The 24,250-nt window shown below is 36.0% G+C and overlaps 1 protein-coding gene across 1 annotated transcript in view; it reads left to right on the forward strand.

The window, feature by feature from the left end:
* The window catches only part of LRP6 (LDL receptor related protein 6), a 125,869-nt gene that overhangs the window by 4,986 nt on the left and 96,633 nt on the right, over positions 1-24,250 (forward strand). The window contains exon 2 of the mRNA XM_019744743.2: positions 13,144-13,537. Within this exon, the coding sequence (XP_019600302.1) occupies positions 13,144-13,537 (394 nt within the window). The remainder of the gene's footprint in view (positions 1-13,143; positions 13,538-24,250) is intronic.

Below are 24,250 nucleotides of genomic sequence, written 5' to 3' on the forward strand. Positions count from 1 at the left end.
TCCGTGAAATACTTTGACTTCTGATATTTTCTATTTTGTTTTATGTAAACAAGATGGCCACTATCTACTAAATTTATTTTACCTTCTAAAGGATTGTAACTTTAACACTATTTTAGGTGATTATTATAAATAAGCTACAGTATAAACAGTTCAGTTGATTGTGATACTCATTTACTTATTTAAGAGTTAAGTATGGGTAAAATAATTTTATCAAAATTGTCTAATTGAGAAATTTTATTGTATTATTTGTTTACAGCAATTAAAATTATTCAATTGGTTGGACTTCTCTCCCTGTGGGATGGGTATATGCTATCTTGAGTTCCTGCATTGGGTGTTTCACTATTCTTTGTATGAGAGTCCTTATGTATCTTCTGTAAAATGAGCCCATCTTAGTGATTGGAACACTACTCCATGTGAATAACTTTGAAATTTAGTCAGATATGTGGACTGGGCAACCTAAGAATAGTATGTTTGTCCTTGAAATTATTCATTTAAAATATAATTCATTATAAATACAAGGAAAACAGTGTTACTTGATGTTATTAGCGTATGCTTTTGTTTCTCAAACTGTGTTATCCTCACAAAAGGTTCAAGATAATTTGGCTGTGGGACTAGAAAATATTAAAATGTACCTGGGCTCTATTTGTTGAAAATTACTGGTACTTCAGTGCTGTGATTCTATTAGCTGTAATGTAACTTGCTAATTTTTGTTTCTGTGATACCTTACTTGGAAAGGCCAGGAGATTGGGGATACGAAGTGAAATCATATTTTTAGGCAAAAACATTAATTAAGTGACTTTTTAAGTTATTAATTGATACTAGGCCTAAAGTTATTGATTAGATTCTCAGTAAAAATAAAAATGCAGAGGTGAACATGATCAGCAATAGTCATATTTTTCAAATAGTCACCTAGATGGAAAACTATACCTTTATCAACTATGTATGTTTGACCAGAAGACCATTTTCTCCAATCACCTTGGTTGGTCATCACTTTGTTGCTCCTGGACCAAAACCACATCAAGTGTAGGATATAGGGATAGGAGTCTTCCTCATTATCTGCCAGTTTTATGGGAGGTGCAATCTATGTATATCCACATATCCGATTTAAAGATACTGTGTTGTGCAAGTTTGAGAAAGCTAACAGCTGAACTTCATTAACATGAACTCTTAGCTACACATTATATTGTATTTATTTGTAAGAGCTTCTTGATTTAGGCCCTTGTAGACAACAGCCTTTTGTTAAAAAATGTTTCAGGAATAGATTTTCCTTTATATATCACCATGTACCAGAGCTTTGTATATATTAGGTATTCTAAATTTTACATTTAAAGCAGTATAAAAAGATGTGAATTTTCATAATAATTATACCATCTTATTTGGAGTTTCATTTTTGTTTTTTGTTTCAAATTACTTATTAGACGTGGTTACATTATAAATTTGTAACTACCGTAAAGTTTTTGTATTTTTAGCACAAATTAGGGAAAACTAATCATACTAATCAGAAATAAATCAGCCTGTTTTTAACTGAAGCTGAATTTGAAGTGTGGATTATGTAATGTGTTTTTTGGTTTTAGGATGTAACTATTGCACTGATAATTAACATGCTCAAGTACTTTTTTAACCCAGCTTTTAAAAAAGATGTAATTCACATACCATAAAGTTCTTCATTTTAAAGTGTCCAGTTCCATGGTTTTTAGTATATTCACAAGGTTGTACAATCATCACCACTATCTAATTCCAGAACATTTTCATCACCCCAAAAAGAAACCCAATGCCCCTTAGCAGTCACTTCCCATTTCCCCTTCCCCCCAGTCTCTGGTAACCACTAACCTACTTTCTGTCTCTATGGATTTGCCTATTCTGAACATTTCTTACAAATGGAATCATACCACGTGTGGCCTTTTGTATCTGGCTTCTTTCACTTCGCATAAGGTTTTCAAGTTTCATCCACGTTGCATGTATCAGTACTTCATTCACTTTTATGGCTGAATATTCCATTGTATGGATGGATATATGAAGTATTTTTGAATGAATGTGGGTTTGATCAGGAATCTTTATCTTGAGAAATTATTTCTGAAATCTTTGTTTCTGAAGTTACAGAAACAGACTTTAAAAAAAATCCAAGTTTCTGTTTTTCTGCTGATGCACTCAGAAGTTCTCCAGCATGTTGTTTCTGTGTACTGACTTATGAATGGCTCTGTCTCAGTTAAACCTTTTTACCAAATTCATATCAAGATTGATAGGATAGAAGGGATATTAGAAATTGCCTTCTATGGCTCAGCTTCTTCATTTTATAAATTAAAAAGACGAATGACTAACCTAAGGCCAGATTGCTGTTCTGGAAAGTAATTTTATGTGCGGTATTTTCTGTATGTACCTAGTTTTACATGGGCCTTATTATGGTTTTGAAAATGATACCAATCACTTTTGATAGAGGAAAATAAATGTCAGTGTTGTCTTGGAGTTTGCAAATAGGTGGTTTGTCATAGTACTGTTAAATAAAAACAAATCTGGCTTTAGGTTAAGGGAGAACTTCATTCAAAAGGATTATTGCAATTGGGAGAATGCTTTAACCGCCAGATCTGCAGGCATCTCAAAAATTAAACACAAGAAGACTTCTTTTATAGAGAAGGGTAAGCAGGGCTAGCAGGAATTTTGTAGGAGTGTGGGCCAAGTGGGTGGGGGTGAGCAGATTGCATGAGCAAGATAGTTTAACTGGAATTTTTTATTTTCTGCGGTCAGCTGATGCTTGGAATGAGCTGTTAAGAGAAAGTTCTACATGTACTTGCTTAAACTTAGGGCAGGCCAAGTTTAGGGGCCTGTGGGAGAGGAGACAAGCCTAACTAGTTTGGTCAAGCAAAGTCAGTGAGTAAGTAATGGGGAATTGCGAGCACTTGGTCAGTGTCCCTCTTGTTTACAACAAAATCGGTCACTATTAGGAATAGTTTTAGTCAGCTCAAGCTGCTGTAACAAAAGTGGTATAGACTGGGTGGCTTACAAAAAAGTTGATTTCTGACAGTTCTGGAGGCAGGAAGTCCAAGATACAGGTGCCAGAATGGTCAGGTTCTGGTGAGGACTCACTTCCGGGTTGCAGACTGCTGACCTCTTTTCAAATCCTCACGGGTGGAGCGCAGAGAACAGGCAAGCGCTCTCACTCTTACAAGGGTACTAATCCCATTCTTGAGGACTCCGCCCTCATGACCTCATCTAATGCTAATTACCTCCCAAAAGCCCCGCCTCCTAATACCGTCACGTGAGCCGGAGTAGTATTTCAACATACACATTTGGGGGGGGGGGGAGACAAACATTTAGTCCATAATGGGATAAAATAAGAGTCATTGTGAAGTTGGTCTCATTAGATTTGGCCTGATTATTTATGTAGGTGTAGGCCTTTTACTTTTGCTTTGCTGAAAGTTTTTATAAGGAATCTTGGATTGGACTTTTAAAAGCACCTCGAGGCCAGGGAGCCAAGCCAAGAATTCACCATCAGGTTTCACTTGCAGTACCTATAGATTTGAGTAAAGTCCTGAGGTTCCCCAAATATCCTAGGGTTCCTGGACCTGCCCAGCAGAAACCTTGCTTACTTTACCTGTAAGGCTGGGAACTCTGTGACCCAGGTATCAGTCCAATTAGCAGTCCAGTTTTCCCAAAAGGCTGTAAGCATGGGCCCTGCAAAGTCAGCCATAGCTCCTAAAAAGTGTCCGGTCATATTTGATTCAATGAACACTACTTTCAAATACGGCATTCCAATCAAAGCCTTGGTTGCCTAACCAATGTCTCCAACTAGCAAGACAGATTCTTCCTGAACCTGTGCAGATAACTATATTGCCATGAAAATATGAATACTCAATAAGAGTCTTTGAATTACGGAGGAGTCAGAGAGAAAAAGATAAATGTTTTATTTCCATTTACAAAAGCATACTTTGCTTGAATTGTTAATGAGTTATAGATGGCTTAAGAGAAAAGAGAAAGGAATTCCTCATGTCCAAAAAAACAGGACATTAAAGCATCAGCAATATTTTAAACAAAACCCGTAATCATCATCAGTTTATTCAGTCCTATGTAATTAATTCTTGTTCTGCTAGATCCTGGGCTAGCAGTCTCATGAATCCACTGCTTCTCCACCAGCTTTTTGGAAATCCTGACTCAGTCCACTGGTATAGTCTTAAAGCTATTTAGGTGATACCATCAGATGCTTGTGCCCATGAGGACCTGGTGTAGTCCGTCCTATTTTAACAGCCCTTTTTTGTTGTTGAAGATGAGCACTCTGGCCTGTGGCTGATTTGCAGGCGCTTTTAGGGAATCATGGAGGAAACCAAACAACTGTGTGGAAGACAAAAGACTTGAAATGGTGGTGATTAACTTACCGATAATTTTAGAAGTGAAAGATCTGATGAGACTTTGTTATAAAAAATAATGCAGTTGATAAGGAAGTTGGTTTTTGTGACATTCAAATCAAAATCAAGTCAATCCAACAAAGTTACAGACAAAATAGAAATATGGCGATTAACCTTATTTTAAAGAAGAAGAATACTGGAGTAAGTCCTTAATATCTATATAATAAAATTCCATAAGTGATGTGAATCCCCAATTGAGAACGACTGGCTATCTAGAATATACTGTATTTAAATTAAAGAAGTCAGATTGTGACCAAGTTAACATGAAAATGTAAAAAGTATAACTGAAATTATGACTTGTGACACTATACTGTTGCCTAATATTGGGCAAAGCAGCACCAGGGCTCTTGATAAATAGAAACATCCTGGACAAGGAGGAGAGTAGTGATAAATTTCTAGGAACTACTTACAATTTCTGAAATAATTGTATTAGCATTTCACCCATACACATTGAACCTAGGGGAGGGTGAGCATCTCTTCTGATCTGACAGTGCTTCCCATGCAAATCATAACACTGATCAAATAAATCTATTTATTTTATTTGATTTGTTTTAAACTTATAAGAGTTTATTTGAGCCAAATTGATGACAGTTGCTGGGAAGCAAAATCTCAACGGATTGAAAAAATGCTCCCTAAACCTGTTTATTTTTAACACGCCTCTTTTTACCAAGTGAAAGAATAAATAGTCTTTGTGAACCTAAAGGGGCCCTTTGGGAAATTTCAAAGATAGTTGTAGGTGCAAAAGACATCATTTAGGATTTGATTTTAAAAAGGCGGCAAGTCAGAAGTTGTCAAGCAGTTTGAAAGTTTGATTAAATAGGATCATCGGGCAGTGGGAAAAAATACTTTGCCACCTATTTAACCAAAGTTTCAAAAATCTTTTTTTACAAGTTTACATAGGAAGGAATATGATGGTAAAGAACCATAGCCCTTTTAAAAGTGAGAAGACTTTGTTTTTTTAAGTACAGTCATGCCCTGCTAACGATGGGGATGTGTTCTGAGAAACGCATTGTTAGGCGCTTCTGTCATTGTGTGAACATCATAAAGTGCACTTACACACACTAGCTGGCACGGCCTCCTACACACCGAGGCTGTATGGTGTGGCCTGTTGCTCCTGGGCTGCAAGCCTGTACAGCATGTTACTGTACAAAGCAACATGAGATTAAATCAAGCGCAGGAGAAGATGATGCAATCGAGGCACATGGGAAACATGGATGAGGCTGCTGCTGGTGTAACACAGCGTCCTGTTTACAACAAACTTTTCTTTTTATAAGTAGGGAGAGTACAGCCTAAAACAACGATAGAAAATAGAGTATAGTAAATACATAAGCCAGCAGTATTCGTTTGTTATCATTATATAGTATTATGTGCTGTAGATAATTGTATGTGCTATACTTTTACACGACTAGCAGCGCAGTAGGTTTGTTTACCCAGCATCACCACAAACACATAAGTAATGCGTTGCACCACAATGTTAGGACGACTATGACGTCTCTAGGAGATAGGAATTTTTCAGCTCCATTATAATTTTATGGGACCACTGTCATAGTCTGCGTGACCAAAACGTCGTTAGGCAGCACATGACTGGAATCAAGACATGATAAAGTCAACAACAAGCACAAAAATTCTGATAAGACACAGAATCTTTGCCCCCTAGGGAAATTACTCAGAGGGGAAAGAAAAACCTTTCATAACCTCTGCATTAAGAGCAGACTAATAACCTAAGGAAATTTGTCATTTTAGTAGAACACCAAGTTTTAGTTGTGCATCAGTGTAGTATTTGATACTAAAATGCTTTTTGAAAAATCTTACAAATAAGCTCATCAAATCTTAGCTGGCTTTGACCACAACAAATAAAATTCTTTTTTCATGAACTATTTATAACTCTATATTCACTCAGGTTTTGTCCTACATCTTCCTCTTTCTCATTCTGAAACAATTAGTCATTTTACTTTAGGACTGTTTTATTTTTCCTTAATAAAAACGCATCCTGCGTACCTTGCATACAGGGTTGTTCCTTTCTGTCACTTTCTCCTAGGAGAGGCTCACTTACATATAAGCACATAATCTTATAAATTATAATCGTATAAGCTATAAGATTATAATTTATAATTCTTATAAACTATAAGATTATAACTTATAATTACATAACTGCTATTTTACAGAGAAAAGTATGAGGTGGATAATTGTGAATTGTTTGTCATACGCTGGTATGACAGCTTATGAGTATACATCGTACAACTTTTTATAGCCATGTACTCCTGATAGTACAACTTCTCAATGTGGCAAAATGAGGATGTTCATTAGTAGACTTAATTAAACGTGTATAGGTTTTTGGTACCATAAAAATAAGAGAAAACTGTGTCAACTTGAAATGCTTGTGCTTCAGTATCCTATTTTACTTTGAAATGACTTAGGTATTTAATGACTATCCGTGAATTAACTTAGCATAAGTGTAAGGTTTTAAGTTACTACAAGATTTTGGAAAGTATCTTCAAGTTGTCTTATTACAAAACATTAATTACTGTTGAAATAAAGTTTGTCAGCATAATGATTCAACTTGGCTAAATATAAATGTAGATGTAATGCTAGTTCATTCTGTCAGTAAACCTGTAAAAGTTTAGGAAGAACATATTTAAGTACAATAAAAATATATGCATGCATTATACTCAATGCAATAACTCAAAAGACATAACTGCTTTTATTAAACTAATATTGAACTAGTCTTGTTTGCCAAAGCTTTACTTAAATATATGTTAACTTGGATTCTTAAAACATTTGGGTTAGCTCCTATAAAAATACTTTTGAAAGTATAAGAAGTTTAATTTCATTAATTTCTGGAAATCCTAGGAATGTTTAATTTATATGAGGTCTTATTTTCAAGTCAATCAGAATAGAACTCCATTAAGGGATTTTATAATCTAAAGTTATAATTGGCAATGGTATCTGGAGGTAGGAAAATATTTTATATACATAACATACATATACATATGAAAACGTATAGACAGAGCTTATAGCTTCAGGTTGACACATCTCACTGGTGGTTTATATAAAAGCGCTAACTCTCATTCTTCCTTTGTATTTTTTTTTACCACGCTTGTGTTTCCTGCTCAGTCAGTATGAGGGCTGAAGTGCCCCCAACAATGTTTGCAGAGGAGACCGTTAAGTTTTTTGTTGCCTTGATGTGTAATCTTACGGAGATTGTGGACTAAATTTTGGGTGAGGGAACGAAGAGAGACAAAGGGTTGTCGGGGTGTCTCTAAAGCTCATCTGAGTGAATAAAAAAATCCAGCCTGTTTCCAATTCATATTTTTAACCTCAGGTCCCGGAGCCCCTCATGAGTCCCTAGTGGGGAAAAGCCTTAAAGCTTGAGTGACTATAGGGACATAAGGGTTTAGAAAGAGAAAGGTCTGACAGAAGTGGATAGAGGGATGGAGGAGATGGGGGTGTTAAGAGAGGATTAAGGATTCAGGGGAGCTGCAGGGAAGGTCAAGGGTAGTAAAAAGGAGGAAGGAAGAGCAGAGGGTGATGAAAAAGTAGAGGTTTTAGGTGAGCCAGGGTGGGGAGCTTCCAAGTTTCCCAAGGAGGACCGTGGAGTTCTAAACTTCTCTAGTAAAATTTTGCCATTTTTGAAGATACTGAACTGAATTAGTTTTGTAATAGTGAAGCCTGCAGTCCGTGAAAGGAGAAGAGGGAGGGCGCCCAGTAGAGTGGGAGTTACCTATGGGATTAGATAATTAAATCAGGCATAGAATGTAAAGGAACTGGGAAAGAACATTCCCTTGTGAGGAGTCAAGGGAAAAATAAAAGAGACCTCCCAGAAGAGCTGGGAATATTTCCGCTCAAGAATCAGGGTGTGATTCTCTACTCAAAGAGCCAAAGAAAAACATTTCTTTGCTTGAAAATAGTATAAAAGTAACTCCTTGCCATGTTGCAACAGACAAGATGTCTGGAGCACTCTTTCAGGGGTTGAATTGAAAGAAAGATCCCAGAATCTCTGAACACAAGAGGAGTTTAAATGACTCACAAAGTGTCATCATCAAGCTAGGGAAGCTGGGTCCCCATAGGTGAAGTCCAGTCCACATCCTAGTCAGGTGACTCTACAAATACCAAATAATAAATCCTTACTTAGGCAGGGAGGGACTTTATTCTAAAAGACCCTTGTAATAGGGAGAATGCTCTGACCACAAGATATGCAGGATCTCAAAATCAAACCCAAAAGCTTTTTTCCTATAATGAGAGTGAATAGTCACAACAGACTCATTGTGGGAGAGTGGGACAAGTTGATGGGGGTCAGCAGATGACATGACAAGGGCACATCAACAGGAGATGTCTTTTTCTGTAGTCAGCTGATGCTCAGAATGAGTCTTTAAGAGAGGATTAAAAGTTCCTCATTGGCTTGCTTAAGCTTAGAGCTAGCCCAAGTTTGGGGGTCTGTGGAGAAGAGAGAAGCCTGACTAAACTTTGATCAAGCCATTTCAGTGAGTAAGTAAATAGTGGGTGAGCACTTGGCCAGTGCTTAATGTAAAAATCCTTTTGGCTTTATGCCAAATAGATTTTTCGATCAAGTTCTGGAAAATTTAAATACTAGTTAATATGTTGACCATATTACTATTACATACAGTGAACTGTGCTAGGGGTTGGGGATAAAATTAGTTATAAATAATGCTATGGCTCCTGTTCCCAAGGGGCGGAGATCTTAGTTGAAATAGGAAATACACTTTGAAAAACGTTCGAATGAAAAATGTGGTGAAAACCATACGGGCTTGAAGAAGGAAAACTGAGCAATTGGAAAGATTTATGGAATAGCTAAGGTTTGAATCTAGCCTTGAAGGACTTGCTTGCTGGGATGATGAAAGAAATGTATGGAGTGGGCAGGAAAATGAATACACTGTGGTGATGGAGTATGATGTCTTCAAAACCAGTTTGTGTGATCCAGAGCCTATCGTAGGCAGTTATTAGTACAAGTCACCTGGTGGGCGCCTGAGGTATTGAGGCTTTTTCTTTTAAGTGAAGGAAATCAGAAAGTTTTTTGAGTTGGATAAAGTAGAAGTATTAGAAAAGGGAAGGTAGAGTGCTGAGATCACTTACTATTAGAGCAGTTTAGTTGTAAGGTCTAGAGTAGAATAGTGGTTCTGAAAATAGAAGAGGCAGATTTAAGGACATGCTAAAGAAGAATCAGCAAGACAATCATTGGCAGATTGCTGCAAGGCAGATCTGTAGGTTTAGGAAAATTGTGGTACCATTGACTCTTGAGGGCTTTTTGGGGGGAATTTAGTTTAATGGCAGGAAGAGATGGCCAACACGAAGTGAATAGGTGCAGAACTGAAAGTTAGGTTGGAGGTGATTTGAAAATTAGTTGGACAGAGTTGCTTGTTGATCTGGTGAACTTGAATAATTTTCTGTATTCTGTTATTTGGGGAACAGCAGAGAATCTTGGCGATACCTGTATTTTAGAAGTGGGAGGAAGATTTGAAACTAAATGGCAGAAAAAGCGTGACCAGTAAAACAAGAATAATAGTATAAGGAGAACATTCTCCATAGGTAGGGATGGGGTCAACATACCGCATTGAATGCTGCAGAAAAGTCAAAAATAAGGACTGAGAAAAGGCCCTTGGACTTTGAAGACTTGGAGAAAGCAGTTTCAGTTGAGTGACGGGTGGAAAGTTACACTAAAGAAGTTACTAGCTAATGGATGGTAGTACGGCATGCATGCCAACATATAAGATTTTGTGGTTAGAAATATAATTACTCCGTTGGTGAGAGCAAGCTTAGGGTTATTAAAACAACTTTTTTTGATGGCAGGCACCTGTCAGGAGCATTGAAGATATAAGAAATGGAGAACAATTGATAGAGCAAAGTTGCAGAGAGGAGGTAGGGAGGCTGAACCAAAAGTATTGCTTTAGCTTTTGAAAGGAGGAAGGAAAGGGCACCTTGTCACTTGAGACTGAGGACAAGATAAAGGAGGATTTGGATGGGATATAGAGTTTCGAGAAGTTTAAAATGTTGAGGATGTAAGACATGTACCTTGCTTCCTGCATCACTGAAATTATTTTATAAGATAATCTGAGAATGAACTATTCAAAGCATTGAAAGTTGTCTTTAGGAATGTAGAAAATGGTTAGAAAGGCTGCTAGAGAAAGTTTGGGACGTTAATAAAGGAAAATAAGGATTCCTGTGCACCCATGAAGGCTCCACTAAAGAGAGGATGGTGGCTGTTTGGTTTACCTGGGTATTAGGGAGTCAGAAGGTAACTTCTTTGGAACGGAAGATACTGAGTGCGTGGCACATGTGTTACAACTAGAGGATCCGGTGTGTGGATCCAGTGTATTTCTTTAGTAGATTAAAACAGTATTATAGATCAAATTATACCTTTCAGATACCTCATTTAATGTATTGCTGAATATACTGGTGACAATATTGTAGAAAGTATTCAGGTATCAGAAGGGTAGTTAGACAGGACGAACGCAGGGGTTTCCTTTCAATAATGTATAGGTTTACATGCAGTCCTTTAAAAATCCTCAGTTATAACCAGTACAGTGAACTGAAAAGAAATGAACTTGTCCAAAACCTCTGCCCTCACTCATAACTCTTTTCCCCCTTGTACTATGAAGGAGGCCTTAAGTGATCTGGAAGGTTCTTTGGATTTTGCAGACCAAATGTTCAGTAGGAATTTTACTGTTTGACTTGAAAGTCATAAAAGACACATAGCTGCCACCAAATGCCATATACGGGGTTGGTACATCGTTTTCTAAGAATAGTGCCCTAATGGTGCCCAGTAAACATTAGATTATTATTATTCTTGGGTTTAAATTGTAAGGGTACTGGGGCTATTTCTTAGCCCTGAGCAGCACTTAGCATTCTTCCCTTACCTGATAGGGACCTTCTTCCTGGCAGAGTATGAAGGGCTCGATATAACATAATGCAGTGGACACTAACGGGGACTGATAAATCAGGGTGATGCGTGAAGGCCTGAAATGAGTTAAAAGGGAATCTGAGGGGAATGTAGTAACTTGTCAATAGCAGCAGTAAGTATACAGAATGAGCAGAGAGCACTTTTAGTCACTTTTTAAAAAGCTATCTGCTCGTTTCTTTTTGACTAAGAAAGTTAGATTTAAGCTTAGTTAGAAAGGGAGTTCTTGTTTGTTGTACTTACAGATGAAAATACTGGGCTTCATAACTCCATTTGGCCAGACATGGTCCATAAATTGGCTGAAACATCACTTTTTTGACCACCTTCATTTTTTAAAAATTAATTTCTTAAGAATGAGGGAGTGGTTACTTTTAAATGGTACTTGATCTTGGCTTTGGATGACACATCTGTAAACCTTTAGTAAGTTTGCGGGAAGATCATGTAGATTACTGCATCGTCACTCTGGTCTTTTTTTTGCTGCTTCATTTGTGTTCTTTACGTCAGCCTGTGCTATAGCACGTGTCTGTTTAAATGTAAATGAATTAGATTAAATAGAATTAGAAGTGTAATTTCTTAGTCACACTAGCCACATTTTAAGTGTGCCATAGCCACATGTGGCCAGTGGCTACTTTATTGCACAAGAGGAGAGAACTTTCTGTCATCACTGGAAGTTCTGTTGCTTAGCGCGGTGCTCTAGATCTTTAATTACTGTTGATACCAGGAAATTAAATGACTGAAACTTGGAACAGATAGTTTAAAAAAACCAAAACCATAGAATTTATACTACTTCAGTCCTAATAACTTCAGCTTTCTCAAAGGTAAATATTCTTTAGCATAGGCTTTATATTTAGTTTTGGTATTAGGTCTTACAGGTCATTCTAATAATATAAAAGAGGACAAAATACTTGTGTTAAGAACGATCTCTGCCAGACTATTTAACAGTTTCGTTAAGGTGTAATTGTTGTACAATAAATTGCACATATGTGAAGTATAAAATTTAGTTAAGTTTTGACATATGTGTATATCTCTGGAACCATCAGCATAGTCGATGTAATATAGCCATCACCCACAAGAGTTTACTCACGCCGCTTTACAATTCCTGTTTCCCGTGCTTTCTCACCCTCTCCTCAGTGGTACCTCCAGACAACCACTGATTCGCTTTCTGTCACAATAGATTTCTAAAGTTTTATGTAAATGGAGTCATGCAATACTCTTTTTATGTCTGACATAGTTCACTCTACATAATTATTTTGAGATTCATCCATATTGCATGTACAAATAGTTCATTACTTTTTATTGTATGAATATATTGCAATTATTCATCCATTTGTTGATGACATTTGGGTTGATTCCACTTTGGGTTATTACAAACAAGCTGCTATGAACATTTATTTATGCGTACCGGTCTTGGTACTGACCTACACTATATGGCTGGATCACATTGTAGGTTGTATGTTTAACCTTTTAAGAAACTGCCAAACTTTTCCAAAGTGTCTTCACCATTTTACATTTCCCCCAGTAGAGTATGAGCGTTGCACTGGCTCCATATCCTTGCCAGTTCTTGGTATGGCCAAGCTTTTCAATTTTATCTGACAGATTATTTTAACAAGAAAAGACTATCCTAGAATTAATTCCCTCCCTTGCAACTTTTTGCATATAAAACACTGCAAAAATAGTATTTCATTTGTGAAAAGATTTTGAGAGACTCTTCCATAGATTTATTTACTTTTTTTTTTAATAGTAATTGTTCACTAAAGCTGATTCGAAACTTACTTTATAAGAACCAATACATTTCCTTCCATTTCCTTACATATTTTTCTTTTTTTGTTCTAGCGGCCCCTTTGTTGCTTTATGCAAACAGACGGGACTTAAGATTGGTTGATGCTACAAACGGCAAAGAGAATGCTACGGTTGTAGTTGGAGGCTTGGAGGATGCAGCTGCGGTGGACTTCGTGTTTGGGCGCGGCTTGATATACTGGAGTGACGTCAGCGAAGAGGCCATTAAACGAACAGAGTTTAACAAAACTGAGAGTGTACAGAATGTTGTCGTTTCTGGATTATTGTCCCCTGATGGGCTGGCATGTGATTGGCTTGGAGAAAAATTATATTGGACAGATTCTGAAACTAATCGGATTGAAGTTTCTAATTTAGATGGATCTTTACGGAAAGTTTTATTTTGGCAAGAGTTGGATCAACCCAGAGCTATTGCCTTAGATCCTTCAAGCGGGTAAGTTTTGTATAATGTACAAAGGATGTTGCATCTCCTTCTCCTGCTTTCTTTTCACTAGCATAGACACCCCCCTCCTACCGCAAAAAGAAAAGAAAGATCAAAAACCAAATTTGAGATTGTTTGGGCTTCTTTGTCAAGTTGGCTTGAATGTGGGAATATATGTTGTGTTGTTAAAGTAAGGTGTTTCTGTAAATAGTTTTGTGTTTCTAATATCACTTATGGTATAGCCGTATTTATAGTTCTTGGTTTTTCTTCTGCATTTATTTTTCGTAATTATGAGAGGAGTCTTAGAAGACAGAAGAAGGAATGAAGACTTAACAAGAATAGCATTTGATAGCTCAAGGTGATTAAAGAAATCTGTATCTTATAACATTTTTAAAATACACGATCATTTGGTAATACTGTCTTATTAAACTCTGAAGTATTAATGTCAGTGTTGAATGAAAAATAAAGTTGTTCAATAATCATTTCTAATTAGCTAAACATATATTTGCTATAAAAGTTTATTTTCACATGAGAAGGGAAACTTAAAGCTATGGGGTAAATCCCATTAGAAAATGTGAACTGTGTCCTTATGCTTTTCTGTTATTATGCTTCAATCCTGCCATGTACCGTTCCTTGATATTTCTCTATTGAATGCGTTGTCATGCCAGAGTCTGTTATGGCTGGATGCAGATAACTGTCTAACGTGAACTTGAAATGAATTACTAATAATTGATTAAAATCTAAAAATAATCTATAAGTAAGTATTTTAAAACTCTTTTCTTTGACTTTTAAGTATGATGAAATGCTTTAAAATTCATTTATAAAAGGGAGTGGATTGGTATTATGTAGTGAAGTAAAAGTTGGGGACAATGAAAGAAAGGTTCATATGTGCTCCTTTATCTTGATGTCAGGCCTTGTTTGATGACAAAGGTCGAAGAAGATGCCATGTTGTAGGAAAATGAAAAGATTTGTTTGCTTATAAAAGATACATGGACAATAGTATAGTGGAATTTTAGGATGAGAAAATCTGGAAAACACAAACATACTTTGTATAACATAAAAATTACATATTTTTTTAGAGGGGCATTAAGATACTGCTAAAGTCAGATGGTCTCTTACTGCATCAAAAAATACTGTAGTGGCTCTTGTGGTAGGAAAAAGGGTTGAGTGTCCCAAGGAGGAGGTCGCAGATGTTAGATGTGCAGTAAATTGTACTGATTGATGAATTTGGTTGTTGAGAAGTTGCAACATGTTTTTGAGAAATGTAATCTGTTTTGCTAACAAAGTTTGTAAGTCTCAGGTAGTGTTGAAATGTTTCTGTTACTGCTTTGTAGAACACGTAAGGTTTTGGTGAGTAATATTTTGGTGAAAAGATAGCTCTTTTTTCTTTTTGACAAATTCAATCTTATAACTGTAAGGGTGATGATGGAAATTCACCCAAATATCTATTAAATGGTTAGTATGTTCAGAGCTCTGCTTTTTGTACTCTTTGTTGGGGGTAGGGAGGGAATATCTTTAACCATTTACTGTCTATTTAAGGACAAATCTTCGGAAGGAGAACTTTTCCTTCTTCAAAATATGTTTATTTGCATTATGTAGTATGTATGTGTAGAGGGGAAGAGTGTTAAAGGAATTAGGAGGGCCAGAAGAGCTCTTAAGGAAGTTAGGTGGATAAAATAGCTCGATTGCCTCAGTTCTGGAGCAGTATTTGAGAATTTCTATATGGGATAATGATAATGTGATAGTACATATTCAAGGGAGCCGAATTTATAGGCAACTCTTGACTATTCAGAATCTAATACTTTAATGAATCAATGAATCGTTATCATTTTGTCTCCTAAAACTAATGAGCTTTACTTCTAGGTGGCAGTTCTGATAAGCGTCTTAGGAAGTAAGTTTATGATATGATTTAAAAGCACATTAGAGTTTCTGTGGCTTTAATTTATCCATGATACTTCCCAATATCGCAGGCGAGAATTCATCAGAGATTTAGGTAATAAAGGATATTACTGTAAGAATCAATAATGTGCTTTGAAGGTAGAAAGTAGTGTTATTGAAGCTCTGAGGGATGTTCAGTGGAGAATAACTATACTTTTCATGTCTGTGGTTAGTGTTTTGTGTGTGTGTGTGTGTGTGTGTGTGTGTACATTCACATTCCCCCCAATAGTTCTTCTCTTAAAATTTTTTTTCTAATTTTTGGGAAGTTATTTTGTGTCTTAGGCTATTTTTTAAATTATGCAACTGGAAACAAACAATGCAGACAAATGGTATATATACATTTGGTAATTAGCGTAATGGAGTGTATTTAAAATTATATTTTAAACTCGTGTTTAAAAATATATTCTATCAAATAGTCTTTCAGTGTTGATCTTAGATTTGTGTTAAGGATTGTTTGTGGTTTTGATGGAAAAGTAATATTAGATTGAGTATATCACGTAATCAAACAGAAGACATGATTTTCAGATTTATTTTTTGGGAAAAATGAAGTTTTCTTTTCAGAGAAAGTACATGAAAACAGTGCTGAGGTAAAATGTAGGCTTTATTAGAGTTCCAGGATCCTGGGTTATGAGGTTCAGAAGAGCTGACTGAGCTCTCACATCAGCTTATGTAAAAGGAAAGCTATTGAATGACTGGCATTGTTTGAGCCCTGGGAACTAGTGCAGACATCTGTGTGCTTTCAGATGTATGGAGTTCTTTGTGTAATCAGTCCATTTAGCCTAGACTGAGGGGATGATTTTTATTTCCCTCCCTGAATTTGTCCTCTATTAGTCTGAGATTTTTTTCTTTTGAGTGACTGGCAGTGTACAATTCAGAATAAGGAAAGAACAGGAAAACGTGTGTATAGAAATCATTCCAGAAATGAACAACCATAGTTACAGAAAGTCATATCCTTACTTTATTCCTGACTGTACGGCTGCTCCTACTCCTTAATCTGTCCCACAGCGACTATACTAATCTCAGTGATGCTGAGGGCCTTCTGTTTCAGGTAAAGAAGTCCGAAGGGTTTTTGGTTTTAAAGGATCTGTTCATATTTCAAATCATTTTGGATATTTTTTAAAAAGTTAAACTTTAGTGATTCAGTCTGAAGTGAATTCCTGCTGAGCAGCTTTGAATAATATACAGTTGACCCTTGAACAATGCAGGGGTTAGGGGCTAACCCCCCCCCCCCCCCCCCCGTGAAGTCGGATACACACATGTAACTTTTGACTCCCCAAAAGCCTAACTACTAATACCTACTGTTGATTGGAAGCCTTACTAATAACAAACAATCAACACATATTTTGTGTTACATGTATTGTGTACGGTATTCTTAAAGTAAATACAGAAAAGAAAATATTAAGAAAATAAAAAAGAGAAAATACATTGACAGTATTTTATTGAATAAAATCCATGTATAAGTGGACCTGCTCAGTTCAGACCCATGTTGTTCAAGGATCAGCTGTATATTTTAAAACTACGTTTTCATCATTGTTAAGAATAATACTAATAACAATAAAAGTTGTTTAAAAAGCCTTGCAAACCTGACTCAATGGAAAAAGAATGGTTTATAATTTCCCTATCAATTATACTCAAGATACGACAAATACATATTATATATGTTTAAAAGTATACACTGGTATATCCCAGATGACTAAAATAGATCCTGCCACATAGTAGATGTTCAATAAATATTTTTTGAACAAGTAGACTTCATTTTGTCTTTTATAATCCTGTTGTTTTCCTAGTTAGGGGAGAAAGCGTTTTCGAAGCAAATGTAAATTTTAGCTTGGATGCTTGTGAATTCTAAATTAGTATGGCTTTGATTACAATCATTTGTTTAAAACAGAATTAAGATTTTTAGTTTTTTCAACAGAAGTTATTAAGATCATATTTTATAAAAGTATGCTCACTGGAGTTTGTTTTATGTCACATCTATTTAGTTCTGTTTTGAAAGATGTCCTGGTAATTGGGGAACCCTATTTTATACCCATTAAGTCCTAGAACTAGTTGGGAATGTTAAGGATCTTCTCACCAAATGCCTTCACTTTTTGGCTGGAGAAACCAGGGCCTTTGGCCAAGATAAGATAAAGCCCTTTGGCCAAGATAAGATAAAGCCAGATCCTTAGTTGAAATTTTTCGGTTCCATGTGTGGTGCTTTGTTCTTCATGAAAAGTATCTTGCTGAAGCCATGGTTTGTTTGTTCTTTTTTTCTCAAATTGATTTATTTTAGAAATGCAATATGGTAGCCTTATTTTATGTATTTAATAATTCCGTGTTTTTAGATTTCTTCACTGTACCAATTTCTTATTTTATCATTGCTTTTTGCATTCGACTTACTCTATTTGGGTTCAGCTTCCTTCTGCTTTAGAATTTCTTTCAGCAAAAGTCTGGGTGGGATTACAAATTGGTGCAACCACTATGGAAAATGTTTTGGAGGTTCCTTAAAAAATTAAGAAAGAACTACCTTATGACCCAGCAATTCCACTTCTGGGTATATATCCAGTGAAATCCAAAAACTAATTTGATTGGATACGCCCCTATGTTCATTGCAGTGCTGTTTACAATAGCCACGATATGGGAGCAACCCAAGTGCATGTCCATTGATGATAGGATAGAGAAGGGGTACATACTCGTATATACAATGGAATATTGCTCGGCTGTAAAAAAGAATGAAAGCTTACCATTTGTGCCAACATGGATAGACCTAGAGAACATTATGCTAAGTGAAATAAGTCAGGCTGAGAAAGACAAATACCATGTGATCTCACTTTTACGTGGAATCTAAAGAAAAAAATAAATGAACAGACAAAATAGAAACAGACTTATAGATAACGGAGAAGAAACTGATGGTTGCCAGAAGGGAGGGGAGTTGGGGAGCTGGGGAGCTGGGGAGCTGGGTAGCTGGGTTAAAAAAGATGAAGGGATTAATGCAGATTGGTAGTTACAGAATATTCACGGGGTTGTAGGGTACAGCATAGAGAATATGGTTAATAATGATGCAACAGCTGTGTATGGTGCCAGGTGAGTACCGTGTTTCCCCGTGGGACTTACACCATATTTCCCCGAAAATAAGACCAGGTCTTACATTAATTTTTGCTCCAAAAGACACAGTAGGGAGTATTTTCAGGGAATGTCTTATTTTTACATGTACAACAATCTACATTTATTCAAATACAGTCATGTCATCTTCCAGAACATCGTCATAACGTACTAAATGCATCTGTCTGGCTGATGATCTTAACTAGGGCTTATTTTGGGGGTAGGTCTTATTTTCGGGGAAACATGGTACTAGACTAATCGAGGGGAATCACTGCATAAATTATGTAAATGTTTTAACCACTGTACTGTACACCTGAAATTAATATAAAATAATATTCAATGTCAACTGTAACTGACAAAATATAAATAAATAGTTAAAAAAATACTTCTTTCAGTAAAAGTCTGTTAATGGTAAACTCTTGGTCTTTGTCTGAAAATATATTTTGCCCTTTTCTTGAAATAATTAATTCTAAGTGACCGTTATTTTTACTCAGTCCTTCCAGGGTATTATTAAATCGTTGCTTTTATAAGTCTGCTATTTTCTAATTATTGTTGCTTTATAAGGTTGTTTTTTTCCTTTTTTATGGTTGCTTAAAAGCAGCCCTTCAGCATCCCTTAATGTTTGATATTTCGCAGCTTTCCTACCCTATGTCTTCATATCTGTGACCTTTTGAAAATTACTGGCCAGTCATTTTGTAGAGTGTCCGTCAATTTAGATTTGTCTGACGTTTTCTTGTGATTAGATTCCGGCTGTACATTTTTGGCTAGAATACCACAGGAATTATGTTTTGCGCTTCGGGCATCAGCAGGTACAAAGTGTAGATCCTGGCACTGTGGCACTGGGTCACTTGCTTATGGTGCTGTCTGCCAGTTGTTTTTTAACTGCATTTACTGTTTTTTTCTTTGTAATAAGTATTTGAAGCTATACAATTATCCTATTTCTCATCATGCTTTTATCCACTAATTTTAGCATTCTTTGATGGGTTTTGCCTGCAACAGTTGCTACTGTGGTGTTTGTCAAATAGTGATTTTTCTAGTTCCATTGTACCTTTTACATGCATTATTGGTTAGAATTCTACCGTGAGGAAGAGCTGTCCTGTCTCTCCCATTTATTTATTCAATTATTTCTAATAGTATGGACTCATGGACATTTATTTTATAGTTATAATCCATTACTGTCATCATTTCTTGCTCATATCATCCCATATTTGGCCATTGGGAGCTCCTTCAAATTTGTTAGTCCTTTTGACAGTCCCTCATCATTTTTTTAAGCACTTTTTTCTTTTTTTTTAACTGTCTGGCAGCACAAGATGTTCCAGACTTAATCTTGTCCTTTGCCTTATCCTTGGAATGAACCATTTGTTTAAGGGGCTCTGTGTCTTTTTTATGGAAAATGGTATTTAGAAGCTAAGATCTTGAAGCTAGGTGTGTTCATTGCTACTGGGTTTTCTTTGCTTTTAAGCCCTCTCAGGGGACAGTTAGGAAATATATATACATATACCTAGTTATATGTGTTTCTGCATCTACATATTGAAAAAGAGTTCATGTTGATATCTCCAATTCCAGTCCACTACCACTAAATTACATTATAGTATTCTCCCTTTCCTTTTTTATTACTTCTTTCTGTGATAGTGAGAAATCTGGTTCTCATCCGCAGTATTTTTTTTTATTTGCTCAATCCTTATGTACAAGGGTTTCAGAATTGCTAACCTATATTCTTGTGAGAAACAAATTTACTATTTAGAATTCAATATGATGAAAGTACTGCCATTAGAGTCAAAATCCCGTTTTCCAAATTAGGTAATTTCCTTCCCACTCATTGCAGTGTGGCTCTTCTTTTATAATACATTTATTACTTATTGTAATCTTCTTTGAATACCACCCCCTCGCTGTATTCTGGTTGATTTTAATTATCGATTTATTTTGGTGTTATGTGAAACAATTGTTATGTTTCACAGAGCTAGAAAAAACACAAAAAGTTATGCTTATAGTAGTGTTCTTCCTTTCCACCCCTTCTATCCGGGGCTCATTCCTCCTTTCTGTCCAGCCTGTTCCCACTTATCCTCCATAGATATTTTAATCTCACTGACTTTTGGTTTTAGTTTCTTGAATTCCTTTTGCACAAGTGAGCTGACACATGTATATTTTCCTATATTCCCTTTCTTTCTTACACGAAAGAGTAACATAGTAAAGATGCTCTTTTGCACTTTAATTTTAATTAACAATACAACCTGAATATCAATCCGTATAATTTCAGAGATCTTTCTCATTCTTTTTTTGTGGCTGCATAGTGTTCCATTGTGTGGGCGTACCATAGTGTTTTCAGCCGCTTTCCTCCGTTTAGACATTTAGGCTCTTTTAGTAGCTGAGGTTTTTAAAAGCAAGCCTACCACCTAGTGACATCTCGTTTGTGAATACTTCATTTTGCGTTTCTGAAACATAGACCTTTTCTTTCCCAGCCACAGTACCATTGTCTTCCACACACTCCAAAATGAATAATTCTTTAATAAACAATTACTCAGTCCATATTTTGATAGCTACAATAATCTGAATAATAATCAGAAATGTCCTTTTATAGTTGGTGTGTTTGAATAAGGATCCAAAACAAGGTTTACAAGTTGCCTTTGGTTATGCCTCTGAAGTGTCTCTAGAACAGCCCATCCGCTTTCTCTCTCATCCTGTTGACTTATTGAAAAGATTCTATAGTTATCCTGTAGAATGTTCCAGATTTTGAATTTTCTAAGAGATTTTTGACTTATTTATATCCCTTTATGTTTCCTATAAAGTGAAATTTATAGAAGACGTGGTTATCCATAAATTCCGCATTTTGGCATGAATGCTTCATAGGTAGTACTGAGTGCTTGATAATCTTCACATCCAAAAGCACATAATGTCTTTTCTACTTGTAGTGATGCTAAGATTGTTCATTAGGTTCAGATGGTGAAAGTGAATAACTTTATTATAAAAATTGAGCTTTTCCTTTTATGTCCTTCAAGTAATTTGTTGGGTCATCCTTTTGTGCCGTAGAAACATTTAGTTCCTCATCTGTTGATTGTTGTAGCATCCACTGAGGATCATTTCTGGTATTTCATTAAGGATGTCTGTTACTGGCTTATGATGTCTTGTCACATGTATTTTATTCCATCGTTTATGTGTTTATTCATTTTAAATATTTACAGTCTCCGTCAGGTTGTTGTTCAGTTGTCTGAAGTTCTTAGAAATCCACTTCTGTTCTTTGTTTTAGTTGCTGATTCTTGATTAAGGCGAACTGTTTCCTTAGGTGTTTCCTAGTTTTGGATTGTGAGCTGATCTTCAGAGGGATTGTCTGTGAGAATCCCGAGTGGCTTTATGGGGGGCATATTTCTCTAGAGAGGTTTTGGTTTGCTTTTGCCATGCATGCTAGAAGTCGTCTAGGGACAACTTTATTTTTTATTTTTAAGTTGAAGTATAACTGATATACAGTAAAATGTGCAGACCTTAAGTGTGCAGTTTTGACAAATGTGTACGCCTGTGTTATCACCCTGTTCAAGCAGAGATCTCTTTTTATGTTTAATTTTTGGAGTTAGGAATTCCTATATATGTTGATAGAATAAATTCAAACTCTAAACCTATGTGAGGGCCGTCGCCTGGTTACAAAGTCTGTGTTAATTTTTCCCACCTGTTTAGTCTAGACCGAGACAGAAAAGCTACTTTGCTTCCTTCTGTGAGTGGCAGATTTTTCTACATGTTCTCTGAAGGTCTGTGCTTTGTGTAGAATCTTAGTTAAAACACTGTGCTTCTCGCGTGTCACGGCCTTGTCTCTTCCCTGCTTTGTCACTGAAACAGAAGTGTCTCCGTTTCTGAGATGAGAAAATCCTACAGGGTTGCTGTAGCATGTACTACTTTTTACTTCATTTTTGGCTCTCTAGAGAATTCCCCTAGTTATATCATACCTTAACTCTACATTTAAAGGAATGTTTATATATTTTTATTTTGTGTAAATGTATGTCTTAGTCCATTTGGGCTGCTATAACAAAATACCACAGTCTGAGGAGCTTATAGCAACAGAAGTGTGTTGCTCACAGTTCTGGAGGCTGGGAATCTAAGCTAAGGAGCCAGTGTAGTCCCCTCTGGTGAGGACCTCTTCTGGTTCCGAGCTGGCGCCTTCTTGTGTGTCCTCACAGGGTGGCAGAGCCGAGGGGTCTCTCTGGAGCCTCTTTTATAAGGAACTAACTCTGTTGCTGAGGACTCTGCTCTCCACGGAGCGTCTCCCAAAGGCCTCACATCCCAATACTGTCACCTTTTGAGATTTAGGATTTCACCGTAGGAATTTTGAGGAGACACATTCAGATCATAGCAAGCTGTAAGTCAAGTAAAAAGACTAACCAGTGGTTTTAGGTGTTTTGTAAAAGGAGGATTTTCTGGTTATCTTGTTACCAAATTACCATAACCTAGAATGTCTAACTTTTATGTTTTTACATAATACCTTTTCTTATTGGGGATATATATGCATGATAGTTGGGCATTATTCATACTTACTAATGTGTGTATTAGTGAATTGTTTAAATTATTGTTAAGATTATATAAATAACTTCAAGGATCGTGAAGGGATATATGATCTGGTATAGATCTGGTTTTCTTAGTTTTTATGACTCAATTCTAAATATTGTCTTAATTAGCCGTCTTTGTATATAATTACATCTTGTAAAGGGTGAAAATTTATCCCTTCAGTTTAGATTTATTGAAACTGAACATTTTTGAATTTTTTTGTTGTTAGGGGAAATTGGATTCAGATTGAGTATACATATTAGATTAGGGGCTTGTGAATATTTTGGAAAATTTACTATTTTATCCTTACCCAATTGTAGAAATTGCATGCTTTGGATTGTAATAAATTTGCATAAAATGGCTGGTATCTAATCTGATTATCAGCTGAGATATATTTACTGTCATAAATAATTCTGACATTTTAAAAACTTAGTGTTCTTTTTACTTACTTTGCTTCCTAATTAAAATGAGGCCTATCTTCTTCTCTTCACTTCATTTAAAAAGTTATTTTCCAAAAAGCATTTCAAGTGGATATGAGGGCAGATACAGCAATAAAATTATATTTGTATAAAAACTAGTGAACAGCATATAACAACCTGGTAGTGGTTTACATGATTTTTGATGAATAGCAGATGTGCGTACTATTGCGAAGTGGAGCTGTAACCACATGTATTTAATTTTTCAGTATCAAGTAAATATGTTTATCTTCTCTCAATTCAAAGTCAAAATAGAACCATTGAAACCAAAGTAAATTAGGGGCCAAATAGACTACATAATTGGAGAGTTAGTAATAACTATTTCTGAAGAGAGATTTCTCCTATATGAATCTGTAGCCTGGCTTTTGAGAAGCCATGGGAGTTACCAAACACTTGCATTTAGTATCCTAAAGGATACTAAATTGGCTTTTAAATATGGTGCCAATAGAAAAACTTTTGCAGCACCTATTACACAGATATTGAATTCAGCAACGTTATTAAGTACTTTTAGGTAACCATAGGTTTCTAAGCGAGGTTTCTGCCCAAACAAAAACAAAACAACTAAGCCAAATCAAACCTACTCCTTAATATGTGTGCCCCAATTATTTTTAATTTTGGAAAGAGTCCAAAATAAAATGATGTAGTTAAGGAGTGTACCTCATAGTCTAATTTTTAGGTAGCTGGGTTAAGGGGGAGGTTTTTA

Source organism: Rhinolophus sinicus, linkage group LG02 (assembly GCF_036562045.2).
Source record: "Rhinolophus sinicus isolate RSC01 linkage group LG02, ASM3656204v1, whole genome shotgun sequence".
In the NCBI taxonomy this organism is placed as follows: Eukaryota; Metazoa; Chordata; class Mammalia; order Chiroptera; family Rhinolophidae; genus Rhinolophus; species Rhinolophus sinicus.